Source organism: Hermetia illucens, chromosome 4, assembly GCF_905115235.1.
Source record: "Hermetia illucens chromosome 4, iHerIll2.2.curated.20191125, whole genome shotgun sequence".
Classification (NCBI taxonomy): Eukaryota; Metazoa; Arthropoda; class Insecta; order Diptera; family Stratiomyidae; genus Hermetia; species Hermetia illucens.
The window spans coordinates 109418260-109433165 of record NC_051852.1 but is presented as its reverse complement, the minus strand read 5'-3'; the positions used below and the strand labels follow the sequence as shown (position 1 = coordinate 109433165).

At 41.9% G+C, this 14906-nt stretch overlaps 1 protein-coding gene across 1 annotated transcript in view; it reads right to left on the bottom strand.

Annotated features, from left to right (window-relative positions):
* LOC119654687 (cytochrome b5 reductase 4) overlaps positions 1–14906 on the bottom strand; it is a 126220-nt gene that overhangs the window by 46065 nt on the left and 65249 nt on the right. The window contains 3 exon segments of the mRNA XM_038060197.1: positions 13351–13357; positions 13359–13429; positions 13432–13566. Of these exon segments, the coding sequence (XP_037916125.1) occupies positions 13351–13357; positions 13359–13429; positions 13432–13566 (213 nt within the window).

Sequence of the window (14906 nt, the reverse complement as noted above, 5' to 3'; positions counted from 1 at the left end):
AATTTAGATGACTGCATTCGAAAGACAACGGCAGAACAAGAAAAACTACCCAAGAAGTGTGGGGTCGTTTTGCGGAAAATAAGGCTGCTACTCTGGGCCTTATCACACAATTTCCAGAAGCTCTCAGCCTACCAGAGATGGAATAAATAATTGATAAAAGGAGATGAGGGGAAAACATCGTAGTTTGTTGCCAATGATACAACAAGAAAAATTCCCCGAAGTGGTAATCAAATGGGCCAAGTAGCTACGAAACAATAACGTAAGCTGGATATAGACGACAGTGACTCCACTGATCAGATGTCCTTCTCATAAAGTCGGACGAAGGGAGATCTTTTACGAAAGTTCTTTGAGAAACAAAAACAACGCCAAACCAGAAGACGCTGAAGTCGACGTCAAATTTATCCCATGGACTCGAACTGGCAGCATACCTATCGAACTTGGGCCCAGGACTGATAAGAAAAATACGTTCTGCGAGAAAGTTCAGATCATTCAAGGTAGAGAAGCAATGGTTTCCATAAATCCATGTACACCCTCGAAACAAGGGTCTATATTATCTCGCGAACAAAACGGAGGTGGAGGTATTACCCAGACGTAAGCAACTTCAAAAGGGGAGTTAGATCTGTCAGCAAGAGAGGACAAAAATTGGTTATTGTCATCGCCCCTAAGAAGACAAGGAGCCAATTTCTTTATTGCAGGAAAATAAAGCTGTGGTGTAGGATAAGGCGAAGGGCAGTTTCCACTCACCGATTTAAGTGCTAAGCCTACGGGCACATAGTTTCAGTTTTCAAGGGGCGGGAAAGGGGCGCTTTGTGGTACAAGTGCACCGAACCCGGGCACCAAGCAAAGGCTGGTGTGTTGGAAAAATGGGGTGTTCTTTCCAAGAATCACGGTCTGCAGTCTTAAGTTCTCGGGTGGCTTTCAAATTTTCAAAGAAGAGTTCTGAAAAGTACAAAGTCAATCACCATCATCCATATCTTACAAATGAATATGAATAGGAGTGCGATTGACGACGGGGCAGATGGTGCAAGAGAGAGCTGACTTATTGCTTTTCTTCGAGCGATATCGAGATAGGAATTCACCATCGTGGTATGCCGCTATACCTGGCAATGCTACTATCTGGGTGAGAGATTCTATCGAATTGCGAGTGCGGGGCCAAGGTAACTTCGCTCGTATTCCTTGTGACTTTTTTAGCGTTTACCTCACACCGAACGAATCTACATCCGCTTTTTGGAATAGATTCGCCGCCTTGGAGGATGAAGTAGGAAACCCGGAAGGCAGAGTTTTAATTGAGGAAGACTTTAATACCAAAGCCCTCAAACGGAGCACGGCGCAACCAGTTTCTCGAGAAACATAAATTTTGAAGATGACAGCCAAGACTTTTTGTGCTAAATATCGATAGCACTCTGACACTCAGAAGTTCTGATTGTTAGGGCACTATCCGTGACGTGACCTTTGCTACGGAGTCATTAGTTTAGGCGGTGCAAAGATGAAGGGCCCTGAAAATTTCATGGTCAGTTATCACCAGCACATTTCCTTCAAAGTGACATACGGCTCCTTCCAATGTTCTGACGCCTGCAAATATCTACCAGGTGGAACATCGGGAGAGTCCACGTTAGAAAATTTGCTAAAGCTTTCTTTTGAGGAGCAAACGCCCCACAAGCCCCAGATGCCGATACAAGAACTGCGATTGAATGGTTAGTAAACTCAACAATTAGCCTTATCAACGCAGCTTGCAATGCATCGGAACCTAAAACTGCACCCCATCTGTGTGCTGGTGGGCGGTTGAAGTCTAAAAAGAACAGCCTGAGACTTCGGCGCATTGCGTAGCACATAAGAGGTCAAGGTAACCCATTCATCATCAGAATACAAAAGCGCGAAACGGCGTATTGTCCTCTCAGCACGTTGGACACAGCAGGGGAACTGCTGGGGTTCTCACCAGCAAGCCAAGGCCGCCTGTAGAATAAGTGCTGCAGGAGATTGTTCACTAAATCAAAATGGTGCTAGAGAGAGGCGACCCGCAATTGATGTGACTGAGGATTGATGTTAGCGGTAAAATCGGCTGAAGCACAAAGCCACTGTCCACGAGTGTGGCGCTAGAAGTAAAAACCCCTTCAGTTCTGCGAGATGATACGACATGCTCAAGGTGCTGGAAAATTGTTTCTATCATCCAGGCTTCGTTGAGGGCCTTTTTAAAGGAATGAACCAGGCTCTACGAGATTCGAGAAAGACAGCGAGGAGTGAGGGTTACATCAGAGGCGGCTCAGGACGGTTGATCCAAACCTTTGCATCATACTGCTACGACTCGTGATGCCTGATGAATCTGGTCTGATACGCGAATGATATTGCAGCACAGGTCGCCCCACGCACGGGAAATGTTGATGTTGCAAGTCAACAGATGTCGGATATCCCTTATCGTTTGCTGATGAGTGCGTTTTAGTCCGTCCTTCTTTACGGTTCCCAAATAAGGACATGCACAGTAGAGCGCCTAGAACAAGTACAACGGCGAGGAATTTTGCGAATTGACTGCCTATCAACTCAGAGTCAGTAGTAGTAGAGATAGCAGGAGTTATTCCAATGGCTCTTCATGGGAGAATGTTGATATTTTAAACTGCAATGACTCGGATTACAACTCTATAGGTAATCACTGCTTTACTATTCCAGCACATATCCAACATAGTATTTTCAGGATGTCTGCCCTCTTCAGGATCTGGAAATCAAGATCTGGACCCAAGATATAAGGAACCCGTCAAAATTTCGAAATGAAACTCTTTTAGAACACTTTGTAAGGAATGTAAAGACTGTCTTAGACAGCACATCATCCAGGAAAAGGGAGGATGACACCAGATGGGGGAGAATTAGCAGCTTCTTCAAAACTTTTCGACGCGAAAGTGTTGCAAGAGGAACTGGAACTTTGCAAAGGCAACGATTCTTGTGCTATACTGCCCTTTGATTCTTCCAAAGCACCTGGCATGGTTTATAACGATCTACCAGGAAATAATTTTGTGCTTTCTCTTTCCTTCTACTATTTACTATACTTTTGCTGAAGGTTGAGTGATATTACAAATGATTCAAGTTGAAATAATTTTATTAATTAATTATGTTACTGATTTATTATGTTTCATCTTTTAATTGCGACAAAGTTGGTCGTGAAAAACCAGATGTGTTGGCTGTGGGGCTTGTAAACAAAACTCGATTCAATGTCCACACAATATGAAGCCATTGAGGCTTCTAAAGGCTACCCATATTAAATAGAAACCGCAAATCAATTTTGATTTTAGATAAGGCTAGACACACATGCTAGTAAATCATCTGTGATGGAAAAATCCAATCTTTTAGCGAACAGAATTCATGAGAGATAAAAGCTACAAAAGGTAAACTGCTGCCAGTATACTAGGCCAATTTAAAACTTCATTTGAACTGAGAGGATAGAATGTGCACCGAGGATTCATTTACCTTTATGTTCTTAGAATCGAATTCAATTCTTTCCCTCTTGAGATTAGAGTTCAAAATGCCTTGTGTTATCTCTCAGAGAAAAAATGTCCTTGAATTTCAGATTCCAACAAGGATGGAAGTCTGAATGTTGCACGATTTAATTACATGTCAGAACGCCTGAGTGACTTTAATTATTGGGCGCCCGCTATAAGATAGAGTGAAATATTTCGCTTAAGGTAGAGGCATGGCTATTTAATATTACACAAGCAGAGAAATGAGGGTCTAGTCAACTTAATAGAATATTTACGCTTGTCATTATTTGAAACAATTGTTTCAAATAGTTCTACGCCCGATGGGCTATGTACACTGGAAAGAGTAACAAAATATCTGAACGGTGGAAATGTCAGTCGTATTCTGGCTCGCTTCGAAGCAGAATGTTCTAATATGAATGCCACTTCCGCGAGCAATCATTTCGGGATATGACAGCGATATCATGGAAAAAACAGATAGTACACTTCAAAACATCAACAGATGATGCAAACTCATACCTTTAATCCTGTCGGTAGTGCACGTCGAGCAGAATATCTAAAGATGAAACAACGAATATAACGAATATAAGTACAGGAAAGTCGAATCAGCGACAATCAAACAATCAAGAGCAGCAACATCGTCGAGAAACTGACGTGAGGGCAGGACAAAGTTAACTTTCGAGCGCTAGGATACACAGAGCACCGGTAAAATCATGCACAGATTGGAGTAAGACAAAATCTTAAGCCACCTGTTCAGTAGAGATGGGTAGGTGATGTATGTAATCATTACAAAAGTAATACCTTAAAGTGTAATATCACATTAACATCACGGAACACGATCCAAAAATTACCAAGCATTGCAACATCACTCAACATCTCCGCATTGTTTAACATCACAACATTACAAAAGTTATGGTGGTATTACTTCCGTGATAGGTAATGTTTTGTAAAGTGATATCGCATTACGAAACATCACCGCTTTTCGTAGTGTAAGTGGTGGTGGGAGTTGTCGGGTGCCGAATCAATGCCGATATCGAGTATCATTGACTAATCTATTGTTATTATGATTGTTTGTTCTTTTGACTGGGTTTTGATTAGTTTCGGTCTGCCTTTGGACTGGCGTCGGTCTGTATTTGGCCTAGATAATAATTTCAGGCGCACGTGAATATGGGAATGCAGATTTTTGGTTTCGAGCAATTGATATTTGGCACTGCCGTACAATTTACTTTGCAAATGCAATAAATGCAGGGCAAATAATTCTAGTGATAAGTAATATTTGATAATATCAGCTGCCAAATATTAATATTTGACGTTGACGATAGAACATCAAATGTATGGTTGAATTAATGAATTGCTCCGGAAAGGCAAAAAGGCAAAGGAAGACTCTATAAGGAGAAAAGGGAATCAAATTAAACATAAAAGCTACTTCACTACCCACAGAGAAACTCAGAACTAGGTGGAAAGGGGGGAGCTGAAATTATGGGCTATTCTGCCCTGTCAGTAAAGCCAAGGTAGCCAAAGTAAAAAAGACGGCTTTCTGAAGACCGAGCCCATGTATCTTAGATACAGACGGTTCAACAAAACTCCTCGTTGGGATGAAGACTCTGAATTTGGTTCTAAAAAGCAAAAAATGAAACATGATTGATTCCAAACGGAATGGAGACAGTATAACAACTGTGCTAAGAACTTGAAGGCACTGAAAGACAGGAGCTGGTAATGGTGGCTTGGCTTATTACAACTAACGTTCAAAAATATATGTGAACTGCCGATAAAGGTTGGAAATAATTCAAATAAACAAATTTTTAGAATTGTAAAGTTGTAATGGCGACAATTGACCGGCTAATCAAAGTTGAGGGTCTGAACATAGTGCTAATCCAGGAAACTTGGGCCAATGAACGCGAACATAGCTAGGCTCTGAAACGTAGGATGTAAGTGGATATACTACATATCCTCTGGCTATTTTAAAACATGCTTATCAAATTCGAATTCAAACACTAACACGATGATTTTGACTGAGGCGATGACCAAGTTGGTTAGGTGTCAGCCTCTCGAGCTCGTTACTACTGGTCCAAATCCCCGTTCGTTTTGGATATTTGTATTAACTTTACGCTGCTCCGCTATCGTAGGCTTATCACTTGCACAGCTATTGAGTGCGATGATAATGAAACTCATGTACAGTCCTTATTGAAAATCAGATAGTAAAAAAATAACAACGTGAGCAAAAGACTGTCTTGAAACTCCACACTCCACAATCGATTGAACAGGCGACATAAATGATTTTATTTCCAGTGACTTAGTGACAACATGGAACCAGTAGTCCTACTATTGGTGATTGGGGGCTTGATCTTGGAAGTTCGCTTTTTGGCAGTTGTCTGCTGGCTTTGGATGACCTCCAAAATCTAAAACAATGAGAAACGTGTGCGAGATTTGTTGGACATGAACAAGCGTCTAAGTGTTCGTGTGATCGCAGATACCCGAGGAATCGATAAAATAGTTGTACACAAAATCATCGCCGAAGGTCTTGGAATAAAGAAAGATTTGCCGGAAAGTCGTCCTGAAAACGTTCATGGATGAAGAGAAACAAACCCGTGAGGCAATTTCAAACATTTTTTGAGAAGAATTTAAGGGGATCCTGAGTTTTTAGACAACGTCATTGACGGGGATGAAACTTGGATTTCGAGTACAACCCAAAGCAAAACGGCAAAGCAGCGAGTGGCACAATCCACAATCGCCGCATTAAAAGAAGGTTTCAAAATCCGGAATCAAAGCAATGTTGCTTGTTCTCTTTGACAAAAAGTTGGTTGTCTGTTCGGAATTCGTGCTTGAAGGACGGACAGTTAACACTACCCCGACTGAGCACGACTGTAGATTCACAGAGAAATAGCGGCGCCCAAGGTTATCTGATTTAATCAAAAACTGACAGACCCCTACAGTAAAAGGCACGACAACCATTCAAAACGTAAGGAGGACAGCGGGGCTGAATGAAACATAACCTAACACATATCTATTATGGCAAAGAGATCCGGGAAGAAAAGACTTAAGGATATTTTGTGACGAAAAGGGAACACTTCCAGATGGAATATACCGGTAAAGAACTCTAGCTAAAGGTTCATCTAATCCTGTTGGGGCACTGCAAAGAATCGAAGGAGCGCATACAAAAACTGGAAAGGAAATCCTAAAAATCCATCAGGGAACCCATTTTTCTGGTTCACTAAATAAGAATGATGAGATCCAGTTGGATCAAACAGTTGTGAACAATAAATCGACTAGAGGCAACTGAAAACTTATGAGCGCGATTTTGATATTGAACAAAATGAAATAGGAGAAAAACTCAGTTGACTAGTATAAATCACCAGTTCCAGATGGGGGTACCCCTTTTTCTGCAGAACGCGATTCAATTGTGCCCAGCCAGTAACTATAATACTTAGATTCTATAAGACCACTGTTGGACAGGGCTATTTACACTAGGTTTGTAGGCTGGCTAAATTACTTTTCTAAGGAAGCTAGGCTGAGATCAAACCTAGCGTCAACAAGTCCTGGTTCCTTTCTTGTAAAATCATGAAAACACCGGTTGAGAGACATGAGAAAGAAGGCGATCTCTTCTCCTCTGCTCCTAACCCACCGTTTTTATGCTAATCAATTGGAAAAATTTTATGAGACCGTACTACATTAGCTACTATCAAAAGTTGAGATCGCAACAAACAACAAAACAGAAAATGGGGATGGAGCTGGGATGAATATGAGTGAATCTGAGGCACGACATGTCGCAACTCCTATGGCAACTTACCCCAGTTTTCCAGGTGAAGGCATATGTGATGCGCCTATATGTGGGGGGAATGTACGCAGGATAACATTAGACATTAAAAAGCTTTCGCATTATTCCAAACTAGATGTAAACTGTTAAGGGAGTACCACCAAAAATTCAAAACCATGACTTCTAAAAATAATATTACGTTGAGAAATGGATACTATGCCAATGAAAGCTTTACTGATTCCTATTGTGCTATAAGAACCATACGCAATTGGGAGCTCAAGCAGTTAGCCCTTCGATAAGAAACATCAACGGGCTGTAGACATAACAACTTTGTATTACAGGACGGACGGCGGGTGGAAAAACCGAAACTGGGAAACAGTAATAACCCACTGATGAAGGTAGCAAGTTGCTACTGAAATGTACATTTGGGACAATAAATTACTGATGGACTTCAAAAGGAATAACTTTGATTTTTCTAAAAAACATTCAGTCCAAATAAGCCACTTAATAGCGAAACTAAGTACACTGAGAGTGAGTGAACTCGTAGGCCAAATAACCGGTATCTGTCCTCCACGAAAAATATCTGCACCCAGACAACAGCACAGGCTAATGACATGGTATATTCTGTACATAATACCAAAGGAACATTCCTCTACTTCGAGTCAACAGTAAAAGAAGTCGGACTGAGCTCGATGAAGTCAAAATAAATTGCACACTCAGGAGGATTATTCGGTCCCCTCGATGGTAAAATCGATTGAAGCACATAGGAAAATGATTTCCGCTTATAGAAATGGCCCAGAAAAACTCCGAATGAACTATCACTGTGTACATGCTACTGCGCTTATTAAGAACGATAAAGGAAAGCGTAGGCTGGCGTTGCAGCAATAAGTTGTACAAAATATACGGCGGAAGCCACAATGGGCCGAGCAGGTAATGTAATGAACTGCGGAAGAAAGTACGTTCATATTAAAACTAAGGGTTCAATTTTGACTATCGTGCTATTTGTGAAGATGGTTAAGCAACTATAGGATTTTATTCTAGCAAGGACGTCGCAAGATCAGAAGGTGATAGTTCGAACTTCTCCTGTTCCTAATGTTATATCTAGCAAACCTTAAGGGTATCTCCTCCACCGTACTATGCACAATCACAAGAGACTTGTGGAAATTGATTTGATGATCCATTAGGCTGTCTTCAGGGTGTCCCATGTGTTAATCAAACCTACTGAATTATAAAAACAAGGAATGGAATTCCTTAATAAGGAGCTCCAGACATCCCGGTTTTGTGCCGAGGTTTACCAATTCGATATCCCTAAAAGTTGTATGGCGTCCTGGCCTACGCCATCGCTCCATCTCAGGCAGGGTCTGCCTCGTCTTCTTTTTCTACCATAGATATTGTCCTTATAGACTTTCCGAGTGGGAATCATCCTCATCCATACGGATTAAGTGACCCGCCCACCGTAACCTATTGAGCCGGATTTTATCCACAACCGGACGGTTGTGGTATCGCTCATAGATTTCGTCGTTATGTAGGCTACGGAATCGTCCATCCTCATGTACGGGGCCAAAAGTTCTTCGGAGGATTCTTGTCTCGAACGCGGCCAAGAGTTCGCAATTCTTCTTGCTAAGAGCTCAAGTCTTCGAGGAATACATGAGGACTGGCAAGATCATTGTCTTGTACAGTAAGTGCTTTGACCCTATGGTGAGACGTTTCGAGCGGAACAGTTCTTTTAAACTGAAATAGTCTCTGTTGGCTGATAACAACCGTGCGCGAATTTCATCATGATAGCTGTTATCGGTTGTGATTTCGACCCTAGATAGGAGGAATTATCAACGGTCCTCAAAGTTGTAGTCTCCTATCTTCATTCGTTTGATCAGTGCGGTTTGATGCTGTTAGTTGGTTGGTTTTCGGTGCTGAGGTTGCCACCATATATTTTGTCTTGCCTTCATTGATGTGCAGCCCAAGATCTCGCGCCGCCTGCTCGATCTGGATGGAGGCAGTTTGTACGTCTCCGGTCGTTCCTCTCATAATGTTGACATCGTACCTCTTGCATTTACTTCAGCATCATGGATTACTTTCTCGAGGGCCAGGTTAAAGAGGACGCACAATAGGGCATCGCCTTGTCGTAGACCATTGTTGATTTCGAATGGGATTGAGAGCGATCTTACCGCTTTTATCTGGCCTCACACATTGGTCAGGGTCAGCCTAGTCAGTCTTATCAATTTCGTCCGGATACCGAATTCTCTCATGGCCGTGTATATTTTTACCCTGGCTATGCAATCATAGGCGGCTTTAAAGTTGATTAATAGATGGTACAACTGTTGTCCATATTCCAACAGTTTTTCCATAGCTTGCCGCAGAGAGAAAATCTGATCTGTTGCTGATTTGCTTGGAGTGAAGCCTCTTTGGCATGGGCCAATGATGTTCTGGGCGTATGGGGCTATCCGGCCTAGCAAGATAGAGGAGAATATCTTATAGATGGTACTCAGCAACGTGATACCTCTATAATTGCTGAACTGCGTGATATCTCCCTTTTTATGTATGAGACAGATAATGCCTCTTTGCCAATCGTCAGGCATTGATTCGCTGTCCCATACCTTGAGCACAAGTTGATGAACCACTTGGTGTAACTAGTCGCCTCCATATTTAACCAATTCGGCTGTAATTCCGTTGGCTCCTTGCGACTTATGATTTTTAAGCCGATGAATTGCGCGGACTGTTTCTCATATACTTGGTGGTGACAGTATTTGTCAATCGTCTTCAGTCGGCGGGGCCTCCAACTCGCCGATGTTCTAATTGTTCAGTAGCTCATCAAAGTACTCAACCGATCGCTCCAATATGCCCACTCTGTCGGAAATCAAATTTCCCTCTTTGTCTCGGCAGGATGAGCATCGAGGTGTATAAGGCTTCATCCTGCCTGAAGTAGAACTTCCGTGCCAGGCTTCCTTTTTCGTCTGTGAAGTCGCTTCTCCGCAAGATGGAGTTCGTGATAAGTCTTTGCGCGTGCCCGCGTTCTTTGAGAATGCAACATTACTTGGTATACAGCATTCTTCCGTTCCATAGCTAGCTTACATTCATCGTCAAATTAACGGTTCCGACTCCTTTTGAGGCTGTTGTCAAGTATGTTTGTGCCCGTATCAATGACAACGTTCTTCACGTGGTTGTGAAGATCATTTGTTGATGCTTCATCTCTAGGATCTCTGTTGACTGCGGTTATTGCGGCATCCATTTCCTCCTTATAGGTGTCGCGTAGGGCTATGTTGTGGATGGCTTCAGTGTTCACTCTCACCTGATTGTCAGAGGGGATTCTGGATGTTGTTGTTATTCGAGCGCGGAGCACTATGCCAACAAGATAGTGATCCGAGTCTATATTGGGCCGCCTATATGTTCTGACATTCGTCAAAGCTGAGAGGTGGCGGCGTTTAATCAACACGTGGTGAATTTGGTTGAAGGTGGTCCCGTCCTGAAGTGGCCCATGTAAGTTTATGGACCGCTTTCTGCGCAAACCAGGTACTTCCAACAACCATTTCGTGTGATGTTGCTAACTTGATAATGCGCAGTCTGTTATCATTGGTATTTTGGTGTAAGCTATGTGAGCCAATGTATCGCCTGAATACGTGCTTCTTCCCAACTTGGCTGTTAAAATCCCCAAGTATGGTAAGGTTCGTTCTACTGCCTCATAGAAGGTATCCTTCTTTGACTTTGTACTCTCCTCTGTAGAGGCGTGAAAGTTAATGAGGCTTATATTTCTAAAATTGCCTCGCAAGCGCAGAGTGCATAACCGTTCGCTTATGTTTTCAAAGCCGATAACAGCAGGTTTCATTTTTTGGCTGACTAAGAAACCTACTCCGAGCACATGGTTTACTGGATGGCCACTATAATATATGGTGTGGTGACTCTTCTTCAGGAAACCGGTCCCTGTCCAACGCATCTCCTGTAACGCTGTTACATCAGCCCTATATTGGGACAGGGTATCGGCTAGCTGCTCAGTAGCTTCATCTCTGTACAGGGAGCGGACGTTCCATGAGAAAATGCGCAAATCGTTATTCCGTTGTCGTTGCCGGGTTCGTCGTTGTGTAATCTGTCCAGTCCGAGGCTCCTGTTGTGGCTTCGTAAAAAGTTGTTTTTCGTGTAGGGTTGTCAGCCCTACCCACCGCCATCCTGGAGGACCAGTTGATACAATTTGTCCCTTTTTTAGGCGCGGGAGACTCGCCTTCATCCTTCTCCGTCTACAGCTTTTCGTTAAGAAAGAGCTCCCAGCGGTCACCACGTGTAGGTGGAGACAGGGTTTGGCAGTAGAGTTGTTGGTTGGTTCAGCAGACGTTTCCCAGGTTTTATACTTCATTGTGGGTACCAATCCACATTTCAAGGTTCTAGAATTTAAATGTGGGTTGGCGCCCACGATGGTGTACAAAATCCAAAACCAAAGTCAGCAGCTCTACCACTAAATCCTCCATCTCCTCAATTTGATGAAATCTATTAGGTTCTTTCTTAACAGAAAACTGCACTGCAACTGATCCTCCAGGTTGGGGGTTGGTGCAGGGCTAAAAACAATACCCGAAAAGACTACCTGTCACGAAGTCATGAAGAAGCCTCGACCAGACTGAAATATAACGGCGGATTTAAACACGAAATAGGATAAATTACTTGTGGTTTTCATAAATCGTGTAGTCCCCTATACAGAATGGAAACCGCTCAGCACCTAATTGACAGGAAATAGCTGACATGAACATGACAAAAATATACAAAGAAGGGCACCTTCTACGAGGTAGCCGAACCAACTCTAGAAGCCTGGCCTAGAGGGGCATATTTTACATGTAATATACACTCGCATTACCATCTGTTTTTCAGAGATCCTGACCGGGGACCTTGTGTTAGGTATGTGTAACATAGCGAACACTGCAACATTCGTGATCAGCAATGGACAACAGGTACCAGAAATAATTTTAGGGAATACTTTGATGGACGAGCTGGTCGGGAATTGGAGAGTGTCGGATGAGCTCTCTATGTTTGATCACAGTACACACAATAATAAGATCCAGACAGTCAAGTGGCAATCAAGGCACTTGGGTCCAACCAGGTGAACTCCAAAATGATACGACCGGCGATGGGTCGCACAATAAGGTCTGGATAATCTGGTTTGGTTGGTTTCACACAAGACTTTCAGAATGAAGAGGAATAACTGAAGAACTGTACGGGGCGAGCCTATCAAGAATAAAGCAGGTGCTCGTTAGGGGATACGAGTCGGGACAAGGCGGTTTTATCATTAATTCAGCAGAATGAAGCCAAATACAGTCGAGTAATTTAAGAAATTACTGACCAACCGAAAACAACGAGCAAATAAGAGGCGACCAACTGTACCAAGCAGTTTATGTTCAAAGCTTGGAACAGTAAACCAATCAATGCCTGATGGTTAGCAACGTGGCATTTGTCCCATACATAAAAGGTGATATATCCCCTAGTGCGACAATTACAGAAGCATTAATTTGCTGAGTACCATTAGTATATTCTTTCCTATTCTGCTAGGCTGTGGAATCCCCAACAAAGAACTATATTAGTGATATTCCGACCGTTTAGTTTTGGATAAGACTCGGCTTAATCGGCTGCTATTGGCACCTAATTCGTAATAGTGAAAATGATCTAGCTCGCAATATCTATGGTAGAAAAAAATACCCTGGCTGACGCTGCATAAAATGGAGGAATGGTATTGACCAAGACGTTAAGCAGCTTCAGATAATCGAACTGATGAATCTCGGCACAAAACCGGGATGTCTGGAGCTCCTTACTAATCCAGGCCTAGACCGGGTACGACTTAGACGATAATGATAACATGAAAGATCCAAAGATTTAAGGATACAGAACTTTCCAAGGATTTATAACTAAATAATTTCTTCATGAAGATTTGTTATCGAAGCGGGAATACAATGCTTCCCTGGAGAAGCAATAAGTAAATAAATATCAATAATCCTATACTCGTACATAGAGCAAACACACCATTTTCGAACATGACTAAAATAGAACTAAATATTAATCCATCATCTCACCCAAACCATCAAACTTGGGAACGCGACTTAATTCAACTCCTTGCTATTTTGGATTTTGTGTGTGTTATATTGATTCAACAGATTCATAACTTACCGCCAGGAATGAAATTCCATATAGTGTGTAACATTGTAGACTTTCCCCCGAATAGCTAACCAAGCATCATCTTGTTGCAATGTTTCGCTAGCTCCGCATTACTGACGGGAGTAATCACACCTTTTGTACCTGACAAATCTAATCCTGATGAGCCGAGACGTATCCAATCCATCAACGAATGGCCGGGCTTCAGGGCACATTTGTTACGAGGATTTCCTGTAATGACAAACAATACAAATCCACATGTAATAAAGTTCTATGTTTATCTAAATTGTATGCTTTCTTGTAACATGCCGAATATGATTTAATGAACAAAAAGTTGAGAAAGTAGGTCCAACTATCTTTTTCCATGTACAGGACTTGAAAAACGGCAAACTGGAAGATTGAACATTCTCAAGAAATTGCAACGTCATCCCTTCCAAATTGCTTTCTTTCGATCTCAAACTTTTTAAGGGAAAGTAAACGTGATGACTTTGAAAAAAATAACAAACTTACCCACATGAAGTATGGATCATTAATAGTCTGAGACCACTTTCGAGATGATAATGAAAATCCACAACAGAAGATTCCAGACTCCTCGTCGCCAATTTAGCGAAACATATATGGTGGTCCTATCGCCGCGATGGAGTGTACAAAATTACCGAAACATGTCGATTCCATCTTAGGAATTTTTTGGATACGGAAAGTTGAAACTAATAGATAATCTGTTTCGGGTTAATGGTGCAAAACGTTGGGCTAATGAAACGTCCCGGTCATGGATACAAACGCCACGTCTAATGAAGAGGAGTTTCCAGTAAACTTGTAAATTAACAATACTCGAGCAGATATCGAGATAGGGGGAATTTGTATATTTAGATACTGTAGTATCTGATGGTTTCAAGGCATATAAATCATCGTTGCTTTTTTAACCTTATTAAAATCGGTTTACTGTCTGTCTGTTCGTAGCACGCATTTTTCTCGGAGACGGTTATAACGATTGACACCAAATGTGATAGAAAGGTGGGAACTGTGAACGTGCACACATACAGTGAGTTACATCCTTCTACATTGAATTGAAGGAGGGTGTAAAATTTTTTTCATCAAATATAGTCATGTGGGGTATCAAATTAAAGGCCTCGTTTAGTACTTTTTGAAACCGGTCTCAATTTTGACATTTGTTGGAAAGGTGGGGAGTGCGGGGGGTTGAAAGTGATAATTTCTTTAAGAGGGCCATTCTCAGAAACTATTATACCAAACCGAAAAATCTGAAAAAATCAGGAGGCTGCCACTATATGGTGCCAGGGCTCCTAAATACCCTCCAAACCGATATCTGTTCAAATAAAGTTAATAATAGTATATTATTATAATTTTTTGTAATTGGCTGGAAACCCGCCCCTTAAATTCATCCACTAGCACCACAAATTTTGCAGTGATGTAGGCTACAATGTAGAGCATGATCTTACCAAGTTTGGTGGAAATCGCACCAATACTAACAAAGTTATAATACTTCAAAGTTGTTGCTTCTTTGAAAATTTAGGACTATGAATGACAACATCACCACTCTCACATAATATAGT